Consider the following 25,532-nt stretch of genomic DNA (forward strand, 5'->3'; position numbering starts at 1 on the left):
TGTAATGGTTCATTCAGACCCTCTCTTTGTGAGTCTGCAGGAACTGAATACTCCCCAGGAATTACCGTACATACTGGAGGAGAAGCTCCAACAAACATAAACACAGCTGGCACAAACTCACAACAAAAGTCTGCAGCAGAATTCAGTGCAACATAACATATCCCAAATTCTTTTGTTATGTTTCTAGGAAGAATGCTCTATAGGAAGTTATGTTTCTGGGTCTGCTGCCAGACTTTAAGACAGTTAACAGGGACAGGGTTGATGAGGTCAATATTTAAGGTGGCACATGCAGAAAATCTAATTTCATTAAAGAAAATATAGCTTCATATTAAACCCACAAAAATGATTGACAGCTGATGTTAAAACCAAAGATTTTGAAGAAAGTCTTGGCAACAAGGGTCTCAAGAACACGGAACCATAGAGATATTATGATGTTTTGATTTTAAATAGTGTCTTTGAGATATCTTGTCAAAGCTCTAAACATACTTGCAGGCAATTCTCCCTGTTCACCCCCAATGACGGAGCCCCCTTTTTGTTCTCTTTTTTTTGCAAATAGACCAAATATAAAGCAGTTTACAGTGCAGTGCTGCCCACACAGCGGTTTTATATGCGCTTCCTGTTGTTACAGTAAAATACGGTAGGTCACTCAGTAACCTAATCATCCCTCCTGTCTGCTCCATTCATACACAAACAGAGGCGGCGGATCACATGTTGCATCCATCCATTAACACTCAACTTCACTTCACACTCAGAAGGTTCAGGGAGCATAGCATGGCAGGTTTATGCATTTCAGAGCAATTTTAAATCAATAATATTTTCCACCTGTATTTCTCTTTTTATTTAAACTTATCAATGAACTGATTAGTCTATGAAATGCAGTAAGTGATATTGTAGTGGACTGTATGGGCATAATTCACCATAACGTGTGGTTCAACACAACTGGTTATGTTGTGTCTTTTTCCGTGTTGCCTTTCCTTCACACTGATGCAGTGACAGTTGTAAACGATCCCTTAGTGTCTGTGTGTTACAATTACAATGGTAGATGTTCAGAGTAACGTTTTCTTGTTCAGTATTTTTTTAGCTGTTAAAAAAGGAATTACACACACTTTGTGGAGGGAAAGATAGAGGTTGTCATCTTTATATTTTTTCTTTACAGTCAAATAAAACAGAAAAGCTTATGACATCAGAGGACCTGAACGAAGGTCATGGTTCAGCTTTACTGTCATCATACAAACAGCGACCGGAAATGCAGTTGGAAACTCGTCCATGCTGTTCATATCGAATGCATACACACTCATATACACAAAGAATATGTACAAAACCACTGGCAGTCATAGTGCAAAGACTTTTGGGTTGTGCAAAGGTAATGATACAGTCACCTATTAAGGATTTTCACTGCAAAGATGACTGAAATGATTAAACTGAATTATCAAGTATTATTTGGCCTTTTAGGTAATGAAATATAATATTCTGGCAGAACTGAGGTATTTCCAAAACAGAAGTTTAAGCATGGTTAGGACATGTAGTTTACTGTAGTGTATTTGATATGAGTGTGAGTACTCACTATGCTGCTGTCCGACAGCACAGGGTCAAACAGACTGTCCAGGTAGCGGTCCATTCCTCTCTGAGTCTGACCGTCACTGAAAGCATCTGACTCTACTGGACACAGATAAACAGAAGAGAGGCTTTAAAGATTTTCTTTAAACTTTACATGCAGCGCTTTTAGCAACCAGAATTTAATTTCTTCTTTCTGCATGAAGCTCCTTAATTTAGCTGCTACTGACATGGTTCTATTACATAAAAAATGTTGTGACTATGAAATATTAGGTAGTACATTTTCATTATCAGTTTGATTATGTCACTCAAGACATGCAAGTTATCAAAATTCAAAATCATCAGAAAATGTTGACTTTTTAAACCCTTATGAACTCACCTGAGTTGAATCATTTTGATTAAAACGTAACTGTACACACCTTGCATTTGCAAGCTCTGCACATTTTCTTATTAACAAAAGGACATAGTTATAAATTTAAAACATATTTGTGTGTGTTTGTGTACCATGGCTGTAGTAACCATCAGAGTCAGGCAGACTGTAGGCTGGTCTGCTGCTGCTGGGATGCAAGGAAGAAGGAAGTTCCTCATCTGACTCAAATCCACTGCCAAACAAGGCACTGAGAAGAGAAGAGAGGAGAGGAGAGGAATTTACTTAGTAATGTCTTGCCTTCGGTGTAATGTACTGTATGTTATAATACTATGTATGTATGTGTGTATGCATGTGTTTTGCGTACTGACAGGCTGGCATTAGCTCTGACTCTGGCCGGGTTGTGAGTGCTGATGATGAAGTAGCTCTTCTGCTTGGGGAAGTCCATTGGAAGCTCCAGGTCAGCAATCAGGTCCATCACATAGTCGTGCCCAGCTAACTCCACCCACTGACTGTGCTCCTTCATCAGAACTGAACTCCCCCTCCACCAGTCAGACACTCCTCTGCAAGGACGCACAGTTCAGACACTCAGTTATCTGCAGATACGTTTTAATTCTGCACTTAAAGCACTTAACCCGTGAAGATGTTTACATCAAAATGTTATAAAGTTGGAAATTAATTTATACTGACATACTAACAAAAGCATACACAAATACCTGCAAGTTTGGTCGAAATTAATACTGCGTGTATAATATTAGTACCTGTGACGCAGGATGTCTCCAGATAAATCTTCTCCGCTGGTCCAAGAATGGACCGGACACAAGAAGGACTCTCCTACAGAGAGATATGAATGAATAAATACAGAAACATCTTCGTCTTTGGATTTAGTGGCTTTGAAATCACACCAGTTGTTTAGAGGTCATTAGCAAACTGTGTGTTAACTGTGCAATTCAAAGACCACGAGACCTCAGGTCCCATCACCTGATCCTGACTGCCAATGAATAATCAATGACCACCGGCTGTAATTGATCCCACTCAATAAAAGTGATGCCAGGCGGTTCTGCTTGCTTTTCTTTGAGGCGTGTGCCCATTTAAATTGTAGGTGAGAAAGACTGTCTACATGATATTTAATCAGCCTTTAATTTGTCTTTGCTCCTTTAAAAATAAATGGAAAGATACAAATATATATAAAGGAAATTTTTGTGATGTATTTGCAGTGTTTGACCATTATCGTCCAGGAGGAGCAAAGAGGCGGACATTTACAATTGCACGATATAATGGCCAGCTGCATCTCACCATCAAAACAGTGCACATGCAACACCATGTTAGCCTTCTTCCTATTGGCTGTCCACTCCAGCAGTGACAGCGGATAGGTCCGTGCAGTCTCGGAGGGGGAGTCTAAGCCCAACTGCATCTTCTGATTGGCCTGGATGAGTCTGTGTTGCAGCAACGCCTGACTACCAGCAGGGGCGTGGTCCGATACAAACCTGGAGAGCAAAGGTCAACTGTGGTTTAAATTTAAGGAGAAAAAGTTTGAAATCGTTTTTTACTCTCAAATTAATCAAATAAATAAATAGTTATATTTTCAGTTGTATTTCTAGTATGTTTTGTGTTTTTTTGTAAGCCAGCCTGCTGTATTTCTTTTGTTTACATTACCCAATTACATTACCCAATGCCAACTATTATCATCAGTATCATTTATATACACATAAAATAAATTAAGTCTCACTTCAGCAGATATTTGTCCATCTTGGATGTCGGAGCAAAGCTGCAGACACACGCCAGCAGCAGCAACCAACCTCTCTCTGCGTTGTCAGAGTTTATGTTCCTCCACACTTGATTGACAACCTGAGCCAGGATCTCATCTCGTAACCCTGGAGACGACAAGCCCCTTTGGATGATGTAATTCCCAAACATGTTTTCCTGCGCCCCGTTCAGGTGAGGGTCACCCATGAATCGTAACACCTGAAGAAAACAGAATGAGGGCAAAAAACGGTGGGATGTCTTACTGATTCATAGCTTGTTGTGTATTCTTTTACAACTTTTTTACTTTGTCTTTGTACGTCCTCACTAATAACGACTATTTGGGACAAGTGATGATAACCAAAAAAAGATTTCTGGGTAAATTAAGTTTAAAGTAAACACTTTGTAAAAGAGGTTAGCCCACCATGATGAAGAGCTCCAGAGCCTCCCCTGTCAGTTCCTCCTCCACCCGAGTCAGAGGGGAGTTCAGAGGGGCCATCAATATCCCAAACTTCGGTTCCTATGTTAAAAAGAAATTCAGTTCAGGAGCAGAAAAATGTCCCAACAGCTCATAAATCCAAAGGAAAATTGTAAAAAAAAAAAAAGACTCAGTCATCTTTTTATGAGGACAAATCTGAGGAACGACTCCATGTATGTTGGTGCACATCTCACCCTGAAGTAGATCTGCACATAGCGGTAGAAAGGATAGTTGTTGATGTCCAGAGGCAAAGTAAGCTGAGACTCTTCCTGGATATGAGGAGCCTGAAGCAAAGCTAAACAATCTGAGTGCAACTCCCTCCTGACTGGAGAGAGAGAGAGAAAGAGAGAGAGAGAGAGAGAAAAGGGTCAACAACAAGTCAACAAGTGTCACAATCTTTTTAAAAAAAAACAAAAAAACATGAGGTCATTATTTTTCACTGTATGTAATATTTATTAACTGATGCCAGTCCTGTTCCAATCTGTCAGGACCGGAAGTCGTTCCTTTAATTTAACACGGTCAGTGCTGATGCGATGAGAAACATTCAAAGAGCTGAGTGCAGCACTTTCAGACCTTTGGGTCATAAATAATATGTATTGTATGTACATCATATCATGGGGGAAGACTGACAGACATCTACGTACCTCCTGCTGTCTGAAGTAAAGCACCCAGTTCTGCAGGGATCACCAAGTGTGTGACATTAACCACCTCCCTCTTGGTCAGCTCCTGGAAGAGGTACTATGTTTATTTCATTTGCAAAGTCACAATCAATTTAGACAGATTTTCCCTTTAAAACTGTGTTAAAAGAGAGCAGAAGTTTTAGATCAACTAAATCTTGTGGGAAAAGAACACACTACTTTAATGGATACACTTCTCGTTCAAGTCCTGTCTGATGCCTGTCCAAGCCTTCATCTTACCATATCTCTCCTCCTCCTCTCCTCTTCAGCTTTCCTCCGGGCTTGAAACCTCCTCTGCAAACAGATCACAGAAATGTCACTCAATCTTTTCATTTCGATCCAGAACAAGAAGACTCAAAAGCACGAAACAAACTCAAGTTATAAGTGTGTGTCTTCCTCAGACTCTTTAAAATGAAGTAAAGTATTAAGTTGCTTGAAAGGACACCACATGTACCTTGATATATTGCTTGCGGTTGACATACATGTGGACAAGAGAGCGGAACCGGACCAGACTCTCCCTCATTTTCACGTAGCGCTTCCTGGAGGGTAAAACGAGAATTGTACCACTAAAATGTAACTTATTGTTAACAAATATTCAATCTCAGGTTTTTTTATTGATCTTATTTCTGACATACAACACATATACACAAGTACAAGCGTTTCAGTTCAGCTGCTTGCACACATTGAAAAGTTTTTTTTAAAGTGATTTTGCAGGGATCATTATCTTAAAGGCACAATATATTTTTGCTTGTGTGCATAAAAATGCAGACTGGTGACACTGAACAGCATTAACGTCGGACTCGACCACCACAGTTTCAAGCAGCATTAAGTGAATGAGGATTTTAGGATCTCTATGTGATGGCTCACCTCATGAGGAAGCCCCGGCACTGCGCCTGAAACCTGATCATTTTGATGCGGAACTCAACAAAGCGTTTCCTGACAAAGAACATGCGGGTGTAACGCTGCAGGGTGAGGGCGGCCAGTTCACGGGCTCGCTCTCGTTTACACTCCAACAACTGGTAGATGTCCTCCTTTATAAACAGCTGTCATTCACATGCACACACATACATATATGTCACATTCAAATATGATACAAATATATATGATATGAGGGACAGTATAAATAAAAAACATGGCATCACAATTTGAAGTTACAGAGCAAGGTAACAATTCTTACACAGTACAATGACACCACCATCAGTTGGTACTGAAACGGTATGTTTGCTTTAATAGGACTTAGATGAACAACTTCACCTTTGTGACTCCAACATGAAAGGTTCCTGGTCGGAGGGGACACAGTTTACTGAGCAATATCACACAGTTCTCTCCATTTGCTGCTGGAAGCTGTTTTATCCCTGCCAGGGACTTATACCTACAGAGGACACACATTGACATGAAAGCACACATACATACTGTATATATTTATATATTTAAAAGCATAGACAGACAGACAGAAAAGATAGACAGACAAGATAGATATACAATTTTTGCTTTCATTTTCTGTTAGATGCAGGCTGCTGCAGGAGACACTTTTATTTTCAAGTCTTTTCTTGACTAATTAATCTGTGCTTCTGTTCTGTGTTTTAAAAACTGTTTCACACTGAAAACAGGAAAACCACTGGTTCACATATTAAATTCAAAACCACATTAATTTGTCAGATATTAGGACTCCTCTCTGAGCCTCAGCTCTTTGGCAGATTTAAGAAGTGTCTGAACACCTCTGGAAATATGAACACCTCTCTCGTTTGACCAATAGCCTCCCAGCATTCAGCGTGATGTTACCTGAACAGGAAGACGTGGAATGGCATTCTGACAGGATATCCCTCTCTCCGGATCCTAATGGTCTCCAGGACACCAGAGTGTCGCAGCTGGCTGCAGACCAGGTCATCCTCAAACACATCTGGTTGCTGAGCACGGGTGAATACTTGCTCAAAACCATTGATTGGCATGCACGTAAATAATAATAAATACAGACTGTTTGAAAATGTACCTTCAAATTATTTGGCTTAATGCAGCGAACAAAAAAAGGGTTGCACCTGAAATGGAGGAATAAAAGAAAACCAAGTGAGCAGTGATGTTTCTCCTTATCTTTCTCATCTAAATCTAAATATCTACAGTCTCAGGAAATTATATGTCTACGTAAAATGTGTTACTTGTGGTCAGTAACTGTGCACCAGCAGTTACTGTATGTGACTAAATGTGTCCACTTCACCTCTCCATCTTCTCTACGAGCTCAAGCAGGGACTGCTGGAAGTTGTTGCTGACAGTTGGAGCTTGATATTTCCTGGTGACTGTGCTGTTCTTCCTCATGTGACCTCCTCTCTGCTGACCCATGACCTCTGCGTGAGCCAGGAAGAGGTTTGACACCATCTGGACACACATAAGTACACAGAAACATGTTCAAACAAGACATTCACGGGTTTTACTGCAGTTGCCATGTTGATGTGAGCTTTTATTTTGATAAAAGATGCTTCGCTTCACGCACCTTGTTCTTGCTCTGAATGAACAGGTCAAGAACATCCTGTCGCACCTGATCGTAGTTCTTATCAAGGAACTTGTAAACCTGCATCAGTGACATCACAGATTGGATGAACTGCGTTAGCCTGCTCATAATTGCTAATTGGTCAAAAGCAAAGTACTGAACAAATTGACATTTTAGTAAAACCAAAGGCCTCATTATATTGCTACAAAGAAAAGTCATGCGATCATGCAGTTTATTAGGATTCATCCTCTGGCCACACCAACGTCTGTACAGCATTTCATAGTAAACCATCCAATAGTTGTTGAAAGTGGTGAACTGGTATTTCCATTCCTTTAGCCATGCCATTGACAAGTCGAAGGATTTCAGCCAATAACATCCCATCTGTTACCTACTGACCAGCCAATAGAAAGACAGGGATGAGCAAACGAGGAGCTGAGTACCTGGTAGGTGACCCGACCAGCAAAGTGCTTGATGGTGAACTCTGGGAGGGGCATCTTTGGCTTCAGGTACAGTGGGTTGTTGCCATGGTGATAGTGACACTTTTGGAGAAACGTGTGGTCCGTTGCCTGGCAACAAATTAGCAGATTCTATGTCTGTGCCATGTACAATATTTTAACATGTGTATATAAGAAATGTGCAAGTGTGTTCAGGCTCTCTGTGGGTCCCTGCTTCCTCACTTGGGGGAAACAGCTCTGATCATCCAGAATCCTCAGTATCCCATGAGGCTTAGCGGCGATGAGGTCAATGCAGGGCTGGTTATCGCTGAATGTGATGTCCTGCCACGGGATCTGTTCCCTGCTGTACTCATCCTGCATGGGGATCACAGACATTATAATGTGATATTAATTACACCTCCCAATTGTCTAGATACAAAATTATTATTTCTGCCAATCCACTAATCAATTAATTTATTGATGGTTTCAGCACCAATTGGAATCCATTTGTATCCTTCTCTGCATAAGTGTACAAACATGTGTGTGCATTTTGTGTCTGCATTCGTCATGTGAAGAGAGAGAGTGTGTGTGTGTGTGTGTGTGTGTGTGTGTGTGTGTGTGTGTGTGTGTGTGTGTGTGTGTGTGTGTGTGTGTGTGTGTGTGTGTGTGTGTGTGTGTGTGTGTGTGTGTGTGTTCCTGCAGGTGTGACGTAGACTCACCTGCTCCTCTCTGAATATGATCCGATTGAAGAAGAATTGTAGGTATTCGTTTGCATAATTAATGCAAAGCTGCTCAAAGCTGTTGAAGGCCAGATCCTGTTGACACACACACACACACACACACACACACACACACACACACACACACACACACACACACACACACACAGCTGGTGAATCTTTATGTCTCATCCACATGTCTACAGGGTGACCATTCATGAGTCTCTCTCTCTACAGTGTAAAGTGACAGACAGGTGAGGAGATGCTCTCTGTTTGGTCCTGTGTGGTGACTGTTATGTGCTCCCCCTGCTGGTTGTTGTGCATCTTTTCTTACAACTAACGTAAGTGCAACATGTGTAGCATAACTCCGTTAGGCTGATAAAACTTTTGATCACATTATTGTAAAAGGCAAAGATTATGTTCAAGTGAAAATGATTGCCTGGCTTGCGTTATTGCTGTGTGACTTTTTTTTAAAGAAAATAATATCCGCATACTTCTTTCATCACTGAAAATGCCCCGAGACAGCAAATGTGGAGAAAGAGCTCAGTGGAATGACATGCAGCTAAGTTCCTGTCAGCTGCCAGAGCAGGGACTAGGTTTCTATCAGCAGTTTAACCCATGTGTTATTCACCCTAACAACTCTGCCATCAGGTTGCCTCAGGAAATTGCCTTTTTAATGGGGAATGATTTGGCTGGAGTAAGGGTGCTTGTTATGCCTGAGATGATTGGTGTCCCCTCGTTGTCAGAAAGTCTACAAATGAACAGAAATGTCACAAAGTTCTAATTTGTATATCAACCATAGCGTGGTTGACTTCTGTAACTTATGTCAAGTTTGGCTGGCCTGTTAATTTCTTTTCATTTAATTTGTTTAGTGTTGCATTTTAGATCCATAATTTAAACGTACTGAATAAAGAACTACATTTGAGGTGTAAGTAATGTTGGTCTTTATTTCAACGTTACGTGGTCTTAATGGAGAGGTTTATGAAATGAGTATGCATGAGTTCTCCTTTAATCATAAATTTGCAGGAATAGAGTTATTTCTTCATGTGGTTCCAGGGAGAGCCACATTTGTAATACTAAAATGATTGATTTTTCATTACTCCTTGACTTACTGTTATCAAGCTTATGTTATAATAAAATAAGATTACAAAGCAGGATGACAAACACAGATGAAAACTTGTTCACCTCAAATCCGTAAATGTCCAGGATGGAGATGGAGAGGGTGTGTTGGCGAGGGTACACCCGAGCATTGATCCTTTCTGTTAACCAGTGGAAGAGCAGCGAATACAGGATCTTGGCAACCGCATCTCTAGAGAACAAAGATTTGTGTGTCAAAGACGGACAGAGAGTGAACCAGGAATATTTTAAATTAGAGACAGACAGGCCATTAATTCAAAGAGGTTAGATTAATCACGGACATGTAAGATCTCACAAACATGACTCATCACAGATTAGGATACAGGTCTGAGTGTTTTGAATAAATATGCAGAATTTCAATATCACTTGTAAAAACAATTGATGAGAAGAAAAATCCTCATCTATTGTTAATCTACTTTTAGAAAGTTATTGCATCTGGAGCAACAATGATATGTTTTCAGGCCGTGTACATGTTGGACATGTGGTTGTGTCTCACCTGGCATCAACAGCACTTTCCACAGTGAGAGGGGTGTAGATTTTGTCCCTCATCGTCTCCTGTGGAAAAGAAAGGATCAGCATAGCATTCATTTAGGCAACATATTTTATGTAGAGGGAAGGAGGATGAACAATCTCAGCCTCACAGCATCTTCTTTATATTTTACATTTTACATCATTAAACTTTACTATTTACACCCATGTTTTCTCCCCCTCGTGACACGTTAGGATGTCCTCAGTGAAAAGACATATTAGTTCATACAGGTTGGTGATCATCCAATTACTCTCTGCCCAGCTCCACCCACCTTCATCCAATCAGATGTGGTATTTGTAAATACCAGTGCCAGGGTTAAACGCTACAGTATTTGATTTTTTTTTGTTTTAAGTAATGCTAGTGACGTGACTGTAGATGGCAGTATTGGTCTATCAGTCGCTTTCGTTCAAACATTGCAGTAACAGTTACAATTTCACACAGGCAGTCATAGCCCCTAGAAGATTAATACTAAACTACACTTTGGTGTTCAACTGACTTTAACTCCCTTTTACCATGGAGGTTCACATTTGCTGTTTTGTGTGAGATTTTTTTTTGACAGTGCCTACAACACTATCCAAATTCCCATCAGCCTCAACTGCACTGTTATGTTTAATGCGAATAAGCAAATGCGGACATGCCAACACGCTTACCAATGGAAGTAAATGTAACATGTGCTTAACATCACCAAGTTTGCTGATGTTTGCATTGAGCTTAAAGCAGCGCTGTTCCTAAATACCGCAACACAGCGCCCTTATCATCACGGTAAACTCGTCTTTGTTCAGAGATACAAAGAAAGAAATTGCCAGTCAAGCATTTGGTAACTTCATTTTCAAAGAGAGATATTCAAACTCCTAGTGGAAATATTATAACTAATGCTACTAATGATAATAACATAAGAAAAACACTATTGTTACTACAACTACTGATAATAATAATCAAACTATAAATAATAATAGTATTGTTAGTTCAAAGGCAATACATCATCTTCTTTCAACTGGTATATAATTAAAAAAATTAGTAGTAGCATTAAAACGATATAGGAGTTCCACAGCCTGATTTGTCTTTTCATATGGAGGGATAAATAACAAGTTTCCATAACTACATCAGCAATATTTGTGAATCAACCAGATAATTTGACCAAACTGACACCTGAGCTCAGGTACAGTATGTTAGGTGCCACGGGCTGCAGACAAAGCTGAGCGCCACATGTTCTGTTAAAGTCCCAAAAAAATGAAACTAACTAATTCAAGTCATCCTCTGAGGCATAACAGGTAGAATGTGACTTCTTTTCATCTTAATTCCCATTTCTTCATTTCCTGCTATCTGCTTGACTTCTTACCTTTTTCCTTTCTTTTTTCTACTTTACCTCAAGGTCTATCCCTTTGCTTCCCTCCATCTACTCTGTTATTTATTGATGATAATCTGTAAAGCTTGAGGTCTGATCAGATACAGAATACTTTGATACTTGAGATCTGTGTTCACACACCTCATCCAGCCAGAGGAAATGAGTGGGTATGACTGCCTCCTCTCCTCTTACATAGATGCCTAAATTAGAAATTCAATTATACATTGCATACTGTATAACAGTGTGTGCCCGTACAAGACATAGGGTGTGCCATGATTAAATCTACTTTTAATGTATTCCTCAGTCTGTCTTTGGTCTCATCACCCTCACTCCTAAACAGAAGCATCACAAGACGGTCAGGACGAGTGGAATTACTTCTTAAACTGGACAGAAAAACAAGACTTTGCTCAATCAGAGACTGACATATGAAAGAATATGGATTGAAAAAGAATTGACGAGAGAAGTTATTTTCTTGGCTGAGTTTTTCACTTTGTTATTGACATGATATAAATCAAACAACAATGGAAATACAGTGATGGACAACTGGAACTGGGCCCTTAACCCAAAAAGATTATTACAATTGTAGTTTTTGTTAGTTGGTTTTATGATGGATTCATTCCAGAAGGGAAATTCCTATTTTCCTGGAACCCCTGGATTTGATACGGATTCACAAGTTCTTTCCTGTATGATGCAGATCACATGAATGTGTTGCTGCACTGGTGCCCAAAGAGGATAACGGGTGAGTGAAGAATAAATGGCAGGGAGGATGCAGTCATGTCTTTTTTTGTGTGTCGTTTCAAATGTCTATCAGACTCTGCCTGAAGCAAACAAGAACATTTAACATAATTTAATTTTATAAAGTCATACTGGCAAACGCTTCTGAACGGGCACTGCACTCATTTATATAAATGTAAACTATCCACGATGACAAACTGCAAGTAAAGGGATTCAAGAGATGCTTCCACAGCGGGAAGCATTACTTTACAAAATAGCATATAACTCAATAGTATGCGTGTACATATTGTGTGTTATTTTATATATGTGTACTGTATGTGTGCCTGTAAGCATGCATTTCAGGCTCGTCTGCATGTAGATATGTGTGTAGAGTGTAAGTGATACACCCAATATTCAATGTTGACCGATTAGAGTCATACCTGTAGTTACATAATGAGTAGTTGATAGTAACTGATTCATGAAGTGATTGTGTTACAAATAGAAATAGAGTCAGGCCATGAATCACAGCAGCTACATGATCTCAGATTTGTCCGTCAAAACATAATGAATGAATGATCGGATGATAGCAGAGCAGGAGGTCACAGGTTAGAGATAAAACACGCCATAAAAACTGAAATCCAAATCCATGAAGTTATCAGTAAAATAGAAAGTTTACTAAAAAGTCAAAGTAGATTGACCCCTCACAGTCTTGAAGACAAGACAAACTATCTTCAATTTTGATTTTAAAAATAAAAACTAATTTGGAAAAAAAGGGGACATTTCTATGAAAATCAGCAATACTAAATTCATGGCAGGAATTAGATCACAAAATTACAATTTGTAACACTTTATAGTTCAGGCCTGTATTGTTTTTAAAGAAAATATATTTCAAATTTGTGAGGCCACAGTGAGTTTATGATGTCACAAACCCAAACTAATGTCCACACTCAGCGCGGCCCATTGTCCAACCTCTAGTCTGTTGTTCAGCTAGCAAGCTACAAGATGAAAGACAACTTGTGGTTTGCCTGAATGTGAGTCATCAGTCAGAAAAGAGTCATCAAATCAGAAGAGAGGGTCAATAATATTAATGTGCCTTAAAGACATCGACACAAAAAAAAAGCCCAGCGCTCCAGAAAGAAGCTTAAGGGAGGAGATGTAGAACTATGTCAAGAAATAAGTATCTTATTATGGATATCAAGACTGCAAAGTCTTAATATCCATATCAGAGGGGAAAATATGAAGTATGGGACCTTTAAACAGATGGTTTACTTATTGGGCAGGTTGAGACACTCATGCAGTGCACACTGCTATGATCTGTCCCACCCTCAGACTACATCAATGGTGAAGTCTGCCTATGCCAAAACTATTTTTAATAAATAGTTGTACAGCTCATTTACAAATGTTGAAGCATCTCCAGGTTTACAGACTGTTGTCATCACACTTTGTTTTGTTCTTTTACTTTCAACTGAAGCAGATTGTTTCTGGTGGCTTAGATTTTGTAAAGAGGCTGCTGCTTAGTCACTAAGGTATTCCTAAATTAAACTAAAACACAATAGGTCCGCTATTAAACTATTCATATTGCATGCGTGCAAAAAAAAAAAAAAATCTCTTGAAAAATAAGATGGTATGTTGGAATTATATTTTGCTCTACAATTCTCCAGGAGCCAAATAAAATGCTACTGGCTTACCAAAGCTGAGAAACATGAGACATTACAGTAAATGTAACAGGGGACACATTGATGATTACTTATGAAAGGTAACACAACTCTTTACTTCACATCCCACAAACCAAAAGTCAATAAAAAAAATAATTAGTTAGGCTCGAAAAATCTACCAGAGAAAGATAAGAAAAACATGCGATCACATCAGTTCCAGCCGTTTGCCTCTTTCTTGTCTTTTCTTTCTTTCACTCTGTGTGGCATTAACACGTGTCTCCTTTGTGTCTGCGTAAGTGACACTGGGGTTAGTACAATGCCTTTAATGTAACCACGCGTGTGTAAGCAAGACAGAAACGCTGGCGTACTACTGCCGTGTCACCTACCTGTCAACGTTTGGTCAAACTCAGCTGTAAGTGTAACGAGAGTGACTGACAACATATTAAATAACCAGCCGGTCCTGGAGTAACGCAGATTATAATCTCTAGCATGTCGTTTTCAAGCAGACAATGAAGAAAATGTTTGTTTTACAGAGACCCCAAAACACTGACACACATACACATTGAACACACTTTGATACTGACAGTGACTTTGAAGGTGATGGCTTTCTGTAGTCCCTCTGGTGAGATCTGCAGCAGCTCCGCCACCACTCTGATCTCCTGAGCGCTCACCACTGACGCCACCTCCTGGCCATCAGCCTGCAGTGCAACAGAGAGGAATAAAGAAAATTGACTTGATCTGTCGCTCACCAATATATACGCCACAAATATATGCTGTACATGAATTAAAAACAGAGTTATCTGTCATTTTAATTTCCTAAATTGTCTCCAATTAGGTAACATCAATAACAAAAATAATATGGATAAACATGAAACGTCAGATTCAGTGTGAATTTACAAGCTATGAAATTGTTTTTGTGTCTTTTTTATGCAATAATAAAAGACAGTTTTGAAAGCAAATTTTTCACACTTGCAATTAAAACCCAAATTAGTGAGTACAACATATGAACTGAGAATAAAATTATCTGGATTGGAAACAAATGATCCGTTACAGTTAAGGTGGTTTCGGTCACAGACTTGAGACTTTAATTTTTTTAAGATGTCCACCTCTTTATTGTATCACAAAAACATTGTATTGCAAATCAGACCTCTCTCAGATAAAAACTGTTGATTGCGAGTCAAAAACCTTTTGTTGCGAATAGAATTAGACATGGTGGGCAGATCTCCACTGATAGATGAGACAAGAGTTTCTTCTGGTGGGTTTGGCTTAGATCCACAGCATAGCTATAGATACACAACTCCTTCACTGCCACTATTAACACGGGACAGGAGACTTCTGTATGTAGCGCTACATAGAGGTCTATTGCACTTTTCCATTGAAATACTTTTTAGTGTGAAAAATGTTCTCTCATAACGGTCTTTAGTGCATAAAAAAGACACAAAAACAATTTGACACAAGCACCTTCAAAGAAATTTGATAAAAGAACAAGAAGAAAGTAATTATAATATTGATAACATGAAGAAAGATCACTTTGTAAATATAACCTCATATCTTTGAAAGTAGACGTTGCCCAGGTGCAGAATGGAAGAGAGGACTCTAAAGATGGCCGATTGGTCATCCGGGGTGAAGTGAAGGATTTCCATGGCAGACAGCAGACGTAGGAAATCCTCTCTGTCATTCTTTCCTATTATCCCACAATCCCCTCCCTGTGTGGAGAGAGGACACATCAGTTTGTACTGAAGAGGTAAATATAATCTGTATCTTGATCTGAGCAGCCATCCTGAAAAACGGATATCATGCTGTACTGTCCTCTACCTGGTTGAGGTAATAGTAGGTTTCTGCTTCTTGTAGATAGAAAGCCTGCTTCTGCTGTGAAGGAAGACCTGCCAGCATCTCGTAGAAGATGTGATAGTTCCTCTCATCTTTGGCCTGAAGTGGACACGCATATTTATCTCAGCACTTCCATACACATGAAACAATAAGATATTAAGATGTCATGTTGTCCATGTGTCTGCATGTCTCACCTGGAAGACAATACGGGACTTTTCAAGTAGATACTGAGAGGTTATGGCACCGCTGATCACACCACTGGACAAACACGGAAACAGACGAAACACAAAAGCATGAGTAGAATTAAAGAGGAGTTGGAGTGAGATAAGAACAGAAAATAAACTTGTAAATCATGTAGATTTTTTTTGAAACTCACTCCTCCAGAAAGACCTCGATGTATTTCCCGAAGCGACTGGAATTATCATTCCGCACAGTTTTGGCATTTCCAAAAGATTCCAGCAGAGGAGCTGCCTCGAGTATCTACCAGGCGTTCAAACACACCGTAACTCAACAAGCTTACCAGGTGGGTGACAAACATGCTGAAAATATGGTGCTGGAACAGTAACGGCAGCCATTTTACTACCGCTGTTTGACGCAGAAAACAACTATTGCAAACACATCCATTGTTTTCAATATATGATTTTATGTAATATATCAAAAAACAATTAATATGCAAAGCGCTACTGGTTTCAGTGTCAATCTTAGTCAAATTAAAGATGAACTGAAGCCTGGTTAAGATGATTCATTAAGAAATATACAAGAAAAACACAAAATCTCAAAGGAATATTACAAAACACCACAGCAAAACACAGCAACCTGCTAATTCCTATTGCCAAATGTGAGGATGAGTTGTAAAATGTAAAGCACAAGGCCTGCAGGGAACCCCACTACCTCAATCTGCATCCAAGGAAGGTCACCGGAGACGCAGAGACAGAGAAAACAGGTGAACAAATGCATTAGTTGTCAACACGGTGTGTGTGTGTGTGTGTGTGTGTGTGTGTGTGTGTGTGTGTGTGTGTGTGTGTGTGTGTGTGTGTGTGTGTGTGTGTGTGTGTGTGTGTGTGTGTGTGTGTGTGTGTGTGTGTGTGTGTGTGTGTGTGTCAACCAGCAAATATCCAACACTGATGGCAGCAGTTTGTGCACGTCGGGTTGTGTGTGCGTACCTGTTGCGCCAGATTAGATTTGTGATGTATTGCTGCTAGGTAGCGAAGGACGAGTTTGGTGGCCTCTGTTTTTCCGGACCCACTCTCCCCACTGAAACATAGCAACACATATTCACCATTCACAGGTAACACCCATCAATATGACTATCACATATAATACATTTTCCCAGTTTTTCTCCTCAGCTGACCTGGAGAGGTCACAGGGTTTTTTATGTGCATGTCAGACATACATGGAAATTGTAAACTATGAGTAATTAACAGTGCTTTTGAAACCCTGACATGATGAAATGAACTATTTTGTTCATCTAGCCACGTTTTCTAGATCAAACAGAAAAGTCCTACCAAATGGAATGAATAGAAAATCTCAAAAGTGAACAGTGGAAAAGACACTTTTTTTGCTCATTTTTCTTAGATTCCTTGATTACATGCTTTGTATTCTTTAATGGTCGGCAGAATTAACTTCCCCAGTTTGCGTACGGGGCTGCAAAAGTGCAAGAATCCAGTTTCCTAATAGTGAAGAAGTGGAAAATCCAGCATCAGTTTCGATAGCAGTAAAGGTTCACCAACTGAGAACATTATCCGCACTTTGAGCACCACTACGGATGACTTTTATCTGTGACGTAGAGCGTCTATTATTCGATCCTTCTCACCTCCTCCTGGTTCTCGTGGAGTGTTTGCCTTAATTGACTAAGTGATGTAAGACCCAGTTAATCTTGCATTCGGCACGGCCTCAATTCCACTTTTGCGTTAAACCACCTGAAACAGTCTTACACACACGTCCAGCACTTTCCCACTGCCAACAGCTTAGCACTAAGTACCACTATTATGTAAGCCTGGTGAAAGGGGGGCAGAGTTGTGTGTGCGTGTGTGTGTTTAGGGACACCGGCACCTTTACCACATTCCAGCATAAGGTTTCAGCTCACAGGTTGGTTAGCTAAAAACCGGGCCATTATTGGTCATTGTACACCAGACCTCAGTTATCCCTGAACACGCACGCACTCACTGACACACACACACACACACACACACACACACACACACACACACACACACACACACACACACACACACACACACGGTCCACACACGTGCACTCCGACACACACTCCTCTGAAACATAATCTGCTGCTGGCCCAGACCTGGCTGGGCTTTCCTTACAGGTGTCTCCTTCCGAGTACGGCTAGAGTGTTCCAGGTGTGTCAGCGTCTGTGCGCGTGTACGTGTGTGTGTGTGTGTGTGTGTGTGTGTGTGTGTGTGTGTGTGTGTGTGTGTGTGTGTGTGTGTGTGTGTGTGTGTGTGTGTGTGTGTGTGTGTGTGTGTGTGTGTGTGTGTGTGTGTGTGTGTGCGTGTATTTGACGATGTTTTCTGGTCATGTCTAAAAGCACTCGTGCAGGTCTGTGACTACATGAGTGTATGTTTTCACATCTGACGGCAAGCCACTGGATGCTAGTTGTTGTTAAATGTAAATTTATCGAGGTGAGTGTATTTGTTCCTCCAAGAGATCAGTTTTGACATGGAGCGAGGCCCCTGTGATGGATAGAGGCAGGGCGAGAGAAGTGAGGGATGGCCGTGTCTTAAGTTTGGTGGCCAGTAAACCACAGACAGACACTCATGAATTTACAAACACTTATCCAACTGCTGATGGAAACCTGACTGTCCAAGAAGCTTCATGGACATTGTGTACACCAAGGTTAAACAATGTAAAAGACCTTGAAAGGTTACTGATGACACACCAAATGAAACTTAAAGCAGCACTTTGTAAGATTTAGATGTTAAAAATACAGTGTAATGAATGATCAACTGTAAACATGTAGCACATAGTGTTCAATACAATTAAAAGAGTAAAATACAAACGAGCAGTGATGGTAAATGAGAGTCAGTCTCTTACCTGATTATTATCACCTGGTTGTGTTTGGCATCCATCATTTTGGAATAAGCAGCGTTTGCTATAGCAAACAAATGCCTGCAGGAGAAAATGTTCATGGGACAAGCTATCAGACCTCTTATAAGATAACAGTAGTTAACACCAAAGTATTATCCTACCAGGTTCCCATCTTATCATTCTAACGTTCAGTTTATTTTCAGTTTACTGAAGTTAGTTAGTTACTGTTAGTGTAAGAGTGAACAGGACTTACGGAGGGTTCTCTCCTAGAGCGCGACCCTTGTACAGCAGCACCAAGTCTGTCCCATAGATGTTGTACATCTTATAGGGGTTCACAGACACCAGAATGCTACCTATGTATGTCTGCACAAAAAGAATGACAAGGGAGAGAAGAAAAGAAAAAAATGGAGGTCACACTAAGAGATGAACAAATCAATTTGTAAACTCCGACACAAATTTACAGTACACTGATTTGCGTTTAGATATGTGCGTTTGATGTGAGTATTGTTGGGATACTTACATAAATAAGCTCCCTCTCAAACCTTGTCCTCATGTTCAGCAGAACAACCCCTTCATGCATCTCCCTGGACAGAAGCAATGAGAAAGAGCTTTAAGGTTGTTGCAGAGCAGTTCAAAGACGCACTAACCCCACTAAAATATTTGCATATTTGAGCTGGCCTTTCCTCACAATAGACTTCCCCCATTCCCTTGGTCATTTTTAGCTGTTCCACCACTAGGTAATACACTTTCAGCTTGTAGAAGTCACTCATATGACTTGTCATATATTGAGTGCACTGGAGAGCCATTTTCAGGCATTTTAATTTGATAATCACAAATACGACTGAAATACCTACAGATCCTGAATAGCCAAATAGGAGACATTTTTCATTTGGTGGAGTGCCTTTTACTGGTTTTGTAAGTCTGAGTAACGGTAGATGATTGTTTTTTTACTTACTCTAATTGTGTCATGTCTTCCACACCATCTTCCTCTCTTTGCTCCCGCTGAGCTATGGTGGGCTGGCTTCTGATTAAATACATCTATAACATGGACACACACTCAGAAATGAGGCAAATACAAAGGCCTCAATGAATTAATTAATAAATGCGTGCACGTATGCACTCACAAAGGAATGATGATTCTCTGTCTTCTCTATTTCCGAAGCTGACATATAACCCGCCGAGTGTTTTACAAATTTTACCACATTTGCTCATTGTGGCAAAATGTAAAACATTCTGCTTGTTTGGAAACCATCAATACATGATAACTTGTGCCAGTTTTTCACTCTAATGTTAAACTAGGTACAGAGGATTACAGGAGATGACAATATAAAGTTTATATTGAATAAAAATATAAACTTTACAAGATTACAGTTTAAACTCTTGTCAACTTTAGCTATCATAGCTACTTAAGATATATAATATCATATAATTAAAGAACTATTACCTTGTCAAACCAGTGCCCTTGTGGTTCCCCCTCCCTGCTGAGATTCCATTGCCCTGGTTCATCCCCAAAGTGTCCCTGTCCCATCAGACTGTGGGGGTCCAGCAGCTCCCCATCTCTATACATGGACCACCTATTGAGGTTTTGCACTGTCCCATGAGGTAGAACTCTCTCTGCCCCCCACACATCTGAACCTTGCTGCATTCCAAAGCTTTCAACTCCAGAACTCTGTGCCCAGTGCTGTTCAGGGCCAGACCCCTGCACCTGAGGTGATACTACAGCATAGGAGGGTAGGCGAAGAGAGGCCCCACGAAGGTTAGGGTTTTGCAGAGCACCAGAGAGGTTAAGTGAGCGAGGTTCTGGGGTCTTAGGGGCACCAAGTCGTGACATAATATTACCATCAGGGAGACGGTAATTTGCGCCACGAAGGTTAGGGTTCTTTGATAAAGCATTTGACAGGTCGAGGGATCGGGATGCAGAAGTAGGCTGAGAGGTCCTCATGAGCGTTCCGTCTGGTAAACGGTAAGTAGCAGATCGAACGTTTTGGTTGCGGAGAGCGTTGGAAAGGTCAAGGGAGCGTGGCTCAGAGGTTTCTGCAGACCCAGGCTGCCTCAGTAATGATGTGTTTGGGAGATTGTAAGAGGCACCACGGATGCCTTTGTTAAGCAAGGCACCGGAAAGGAGAGGACTGGGGGAGGCAGAGGAGGAGGCTTGAGCTTGGTTCCGTGACAATAGCGATGATCCTTCTGGAAGCTGAAACTTTGCCTTACGTAGATTAGCATTCATCAAGGCGCTTGACAGACCTGGTGATGATAGTGCACTCTCAGCACTCTGTGTGTCCTCTACTGGATGTGTGAGAATTGAACCATCCGGTAATCGATAAGAGGCCTTACGAACATTAGCATTGAGAAGAGCAGAGGAGAGCATAGTAGAGGAGGCGATGACAGGCTCAGGTGCTGGCTCATTTCTTGTAACCAAAGTACCATCTGGCAGCCTGTATGTGGCTTTACGTACATTGGGGTTCAACAGTGCAGAGGAAAGCATAGATGAGGAAGCGGCCGGTGCAGGTGTGGGCTCTGTTCTAGTTACAAGACTACCATCAGGCAAACGATATGTGGCCTGTCGCAAATTGGGATTGAGCAAGGCAGATGATAGCATGGGTGAAGAGAGGGGTGCTGGACCAGCAGGTTCATTTCTGGTGATCAGTGACCCATCAGGTAGTCGGTAGGTGGCCTGACGTAGACTTGGGTTCTGCAGGGCATTGGAGAGTGCAGAGGATGACAGCATCCCACCACCACGAAGTTCACCACCACCATCAGTGGTCACTGGAGTCTCAACAGGGCCCTGAGACATGGTCAAAGTGCCACTAGGTAGCTTAAACATGGATCCCTGGATTTGGGAAGTTCGCAGTCCACCAGAAAATATTGACGAGGTACCTATGACACCCCCTTGTTGAGGTGTGGTAGGAGAAGGGGCAGGCAAAGCAGATGATGTGGGGGAGAAGTGCTGTTGAAAAGGTGAAGCAAAAGAAGCATTACGTAGCTGAGAGGAAAGCATAGCAGAAGACAACTGTGAGGAGGAGAATACAGAGGGGGCAAGAGAGGCTGTTGCCTCAGGGGGGGAGAGGACGGTTGTATAGAGATTGGCATTGCGTTGGAGAGGAGATGTGTAGGAGGCACTGCGTAGCCGTGCGTTCTGCATCAAAGCATTAGATAGACCAAGATTGGCATGCGGGCTCACAATCTGGTCTGCCTGTACATTAGCTAATATCTCTCCCTGCCCAATTGGTATGGGTGAAGGACTTCTCTGTAAAGGTACAGTGTTGCTGACATTATGCAGATAAGGGTTCCGAAGTGTGTGTCCCAGATTAGGTGATAAGGGTGCATGTTGAGGGAGGTTTTGGGGGTAGACTTCCTGCTGTGTTTGGGGGAAGGTGGGTCTTTGTAAAGGAGGAGTGTAAGCACTGTTGGAGTAAGGAATAGAGGAAGGAAGAGCAGAGGACGCAAAGGGATCTCCTCCAAACTGAGGGTTTGGTAAGGCATTTGTAAGCATTGGGGATGGGCCTGGCTCCATCATTGTGTAGTTATACTGGTTGATACTGTGTGATGCTGGGAGAGTAGCAAGAGGAAGATAGGGGTGAGGCATTGGAGGTTGAAAAGATGCTGGCCCTAGACTCTGGGGACTCATTGACCTGTAGGGTAAGGGAGAGGGTGGATGAGATAGAAGGTGCATCGGAGAGGCGGAACGGGAGGGCAGAGGAGATGGAGGTCTACTCTGCAGCCTACGCACTGATTGCTGGGGAGAAAGAGGGCCACTCTGTTTCAAAGAAGGATGTGGAGTAACAGGAGGCCCTGGAGGAGGTCCTCTGAAGGACTGCCTAGACTGCAGAGAGGTCTGGTTTCTGGGCATTCGAACTAGCGGTTGCCCCCTACCTACAGGTCTATGGTAGCCTCCTTGGGGAGCACCCATTCGATTGGACTCCCTTAACCCTGCTGGCCTGGAGCCTGCCCTGGCCAGTATGGGTGTTCCTGTTGCAGCCCCTATTGGTCCTGAGGGAGTGCCAGGGCCACTATGGATCGACGACCTGAATGGGGCTACGTGCTGAGTGACAGGGGGCCCGTGTCTACTACGTCTATGTAAGTAGGGGTTAGCTGGGGAGGGTTTCACAGCCCCCATAGGCACATGACTTCGACCTCCACCACCACCTCTCAGCCTGCGAGTAGAGGAGCGGCTGGGGAGGGGTCGACTGGTGACACGTGATGGTGATGGAGAGGGAGGACGGTGGGGAGAGGTGGGGCGGAAGGCTTGTGGAGGGGAGTGAGATCTTTCTGGTTGGGGTGGGCTTCGCCTTTGTGGGGATGGTAAAGGAGGGGAGGGGGAACGTCTCATCTTGGATGTTTGTTTTCTTCCTTTGAACAAATGTGGTCTGGTAGATGGCAGAGGCACTGCATCTGGAGGGGGTTGCTGTCTGAAAGAAAGTCTTGGGGAAGGTGGTGGGCTTGCTCTCTTCCTCATTGATCCCAGAGGTGAAGCTAGGGGACTAGAAAGCTGGGATTGGGGTCGGACAGATGAGGGAGCCCTGCGCAACCCAGGCCCTCCCTTTCCTCTCATTTGGGATGGCTGAGGTCTTTTTGACATCCCTCTCCTCTGGTGTGGCGGAGAAGAAGGTGGGCTGGGTGGTCTCCGCCTGTCAACTGGGGAAATCTGCTTTTGGCTTGCCATTGAGGCCCTGTGAGTCAGCCCTCGCCTATGTAAGTGAGGGGAGAGGCGGGGGTCTGACTGGATGCCATTTTGGAAGCCCATGTGATGTGGTGGGAGGCGGGGTGAAGGAGGCGCCATTGCCCTAGCTGAACCTTGCCTCAGTGATAGCTGTGGGGATGGAAGGGGACTCATTCGTCGCACTGGCCTAGGTGAGGTCACTGGTGAATGCAGCGGTGAATACATCATTTGAGGCATCAGTGGCTGCATTGGTGGGACCACTGGGGCCATTTGCCCCATCTGGAATATTTGTGTGTCTTGTGGCAGGGGTACTTGGTAGACCTGGGAGGGGAATTGAGGTAGTTGGGGAGATGGGGACAGATGACTAGGTGAAACAAAGAGAGGAGAGTGAGTAGACTGAGGGAGAAGGAAGTGCTCCTGTTGATAGCTCATTGGTGTTGGTGAGGAGGCGTGTTGAAGAAGAACGGGGGCATGTTGTTGGTTCATGACATTGGGGTAAAGGGGCTGTGCTGGAAGGTATGTGGGGATGGGTTGCTCATATTGTATATCTGACATCATTTCCAGATTGTTGAGGGCAATGGATGGGGAGGGAGGAGGAAACACTGGGGAGGAGGGATGAGAATAAAGAGGAGGTGGCAGGGATTCCACCTCGAGTCTGTCTTTTCCAAAAAGCCTAACCTGGGGCCTGGGGACCCTGAATTGCTCTGCTGAAAATGGCTCAGCTTGAGGATAAGACAGCTGTTCCTGTCCATATAGCTGTCCTATCGCAGCTGGATCCAACCCTCCATCCATAAAGACAGGTTGCTGATAGGGGTTATAAATAGGAGCAGGCTGTGTATATCCAATCACTGGGTCATTATACAGGCCTGAAACAACACCATACCCTCCAACCATCATGCCATATGAGTCTGAAATGCCATAGTTAGAATACATATTGGGGTCAAAGTAATCTTCATACAGCTCAGGGTCATATGGGTCATAGAAACCATCCACATTATCACCATAGTAAACGTATGGCTCTGGCTCAATTGCATACAGCATTCCATCTTCACCGTAGTAATACTCCACACCTTCATCATCGTCATAGTAATCTTCATACTCATCATCATAGTAGTCATAAGGGTAACCGTAGTAATCCACATCATCATCATAGTATAGGTCATCATCGTAATAAAAGTTGCCCTCATCATCATAGTAACCATATTCATCTTCCCACTCTTCGTCATCATAGTAATCAATTTCCTCTCCATAAGGGTCATCGGTCATTGGTTGTCTTAGAAAGCCTCTAGGTCTCCTGTCATGGTAATCGTCCTCATATCCATACTCATCATCATCATACTCATAGCCTCCATTGTAATAATGCGTTTGTCTCCCCCTCGTGTCCCTGTTAGCAAATGACAGTCTCTTTTGCCCCCGTCCTCCTGCCCTTTCCCCAAACTGACCTTGGCCCTTAGAAGTCAGGAACCTCCCAGTCAACCAGTTGGATGCTGCAGCTATCCTTCCTATCATCCAGCCTTTAGATTTAAACCCCCCGTTTTTCTTTTTCTCAAACATGCCTTTGAACTTGCCTCCCAGTCCCTTTGCATCTGTTGCCATTTTTCCCTTACCATCCAAACGGGATAGATTTATTGTCTTTTTAGGAGTTGTGGTTTGTTTTGCAGTGTCATCTTTTTTATTAAACAAGCTGAAGCCAGACAGACCTGGCTTTTTGTCAGCAGAGGGCGATTTTCCCCCAAAACCAGAAAAAAGCTTGCTCGTGCCTAAAAGTGGTTTACTACCACCTGGGGGTTTCTTTTTCTTTGAGAGTCGTAGGAAGAGACGGGAGGTGCTTTTAAGGTTTCTCTTCGGTTTTGCTTTCTCTGGCTGCTGTTGTTTAGAGGGCATGCTAAAAAGAGAGGATTTTCCTGTGAGACCTGAGAGGGCTTTGGAGGCTCCTTTGAGGTTAGATTTTGAAGTGAGATCTACTTTCTGTGGTTTTCCTGCTCCAGCATTTTTCTTCTGTCCCTCTGAAGCAAAGCCCATCATGGCCTTGGAGGCTCCCTTGATGTGGACATCACTCATCTTTTTCAGGTTTACTGCACCCATTCCTTTCTTCCCTTGTGGCTTCCCCCTCTCTTCCCCATCATCATCCGATAGAGGTGCATGTTTAGGAGGCTTAAAACC

At 42.2% G+C, this 25,532-nt stretch overlaps 1 protein-coding gene across 1 annotated transcript in view; it reads right to left on the minus strand.

Moving 5' to 3' along the window:
• myo15aa (myosin XVAa) overlaps positions 1-24,836 on the minus strand; it is a 40,287-nt gene extending 15,451 nt beyond the window's left edge. The window contains exons 1-33 of the mRNA XM_069701083.1: positions 24,569-24,836; positions 19,665-19,747; positions 19,230-19,293; positions 18,963-19,072; positions 18,716-18,790; positions 16,828-16,918; positions 16,041-16,144; positions 15,859-15,922; positions 15,650-15,763; positions 15,379-15,540; positions 14,419-14,532; positions 10,088-10,146; positions 9,640-9,763; positions 8,455-8,550; positions 7,979-8,110; positions 7,742-7,867; positions 7,305-7,382; positions 7,032-7,189; positions 6,810-6,855; positions 6,602-6,726; positions 6,074-6,191; positions 5,687-5,862; positions 5,274-5,358; positions 5,060-5,113; positions 4,783-4,868; positions 4,337-4,463; positions 4,089-4,184; positions 3,651-3,886; positions 3,218-3,408; positions 2,683-2,755; positions 2,293-2,484; positions 2,059-2,171; positions 1,568-1,659 (exon numbers count right to left, since the gene is read on the minus strand). Of these exons, the coding sequence (XP_069557184.1) occupies positions 1,568-1,659; positions 2,059-2,171; positions 2,293-2,484; positions 2,683-2,755; positions 3,218-3,408; positions 3,651-3,886; positions 4,089-4,184; positions 4,337-4,463; positions 4,783-4,868; positions 5,060-5,113; positions 5,274-5,358; positions 5,687-5,862; positions 6,074-6,191; positions 6,602-6,726; positions 6,810-6,855; positions 7,032-7,189; positions 7,305-7,382; positions 7,742-7,867; positions 7,979-8,110; positions 8,455-8,550; positions 9,640-9,763; positions 10,088-10,146; positions 14,419-14,532; positions 15,379-15,540; positions 15,650-15,763; positions 15,859-15,922; positions 16,041-16,144; positions 16,828-16,918; positions 18,716-18,790; positions 18,963-19,072; positions 19,230-19,293; positions 19,665-19,747; positions 24,569-24,628 (3,624 nt within the window). The 5' untranslated portion in view covers positions 24,629-24,836. The remainder of the gene's footprint in view (positions 1-1,567; positions 1,660-2,058; positions 2,172-2,292; positions 2,485-2,682; positions 2,756-3,217; positions 3,409-3,650; positions 3,887-4,088; positions 4,185-4,336; positions 4,464-4,782; positions 4,869-5,059; positions 5,114-5,273; positions 5,359-5,686; positions 5,863-6,073; positions 6,192-6,601; positions 6,727-6,809; positions 6,856-7,031; positions 7,190-7,304; positions 7,383-7,741; positions 7,868-7,978; positions 8,111-8,454; positions 8,551-9,639; positions 9,764-10,087; positions 10,147-14,418; positions 14,533-15,378; positions 15,541-15,649; positions 15,764-15,858; positions 15,923-16,040; positions 16,145-16,827; positions 16,919-18,715; positions 18,791-18,962; positions 19,073-19,229; positions 19,294-19,664; positions 19,748-24,568) is intronic.
• Between the last annotated feature and the right edge of the window lie 696 nt (positions 24,837-25,532).

Source organism: Brachyistius frenatus, unplaced genomic scaffold (assembly GCF_029030835.1).
Source record: "Brachyistius frenatus isolate BFR_SWC_R1_liver_20210118 unplaced genomic scaffold, ASM2903083v1 Contig_36, whole genome shotgun sequence".
NCBI classification, from domain to species: domain Eukaryota; kingdom Metazoa; phylum Chordata; class Actinopteri; family Embiotocidae; genus Brachyistius; species Brachyistius frenatus.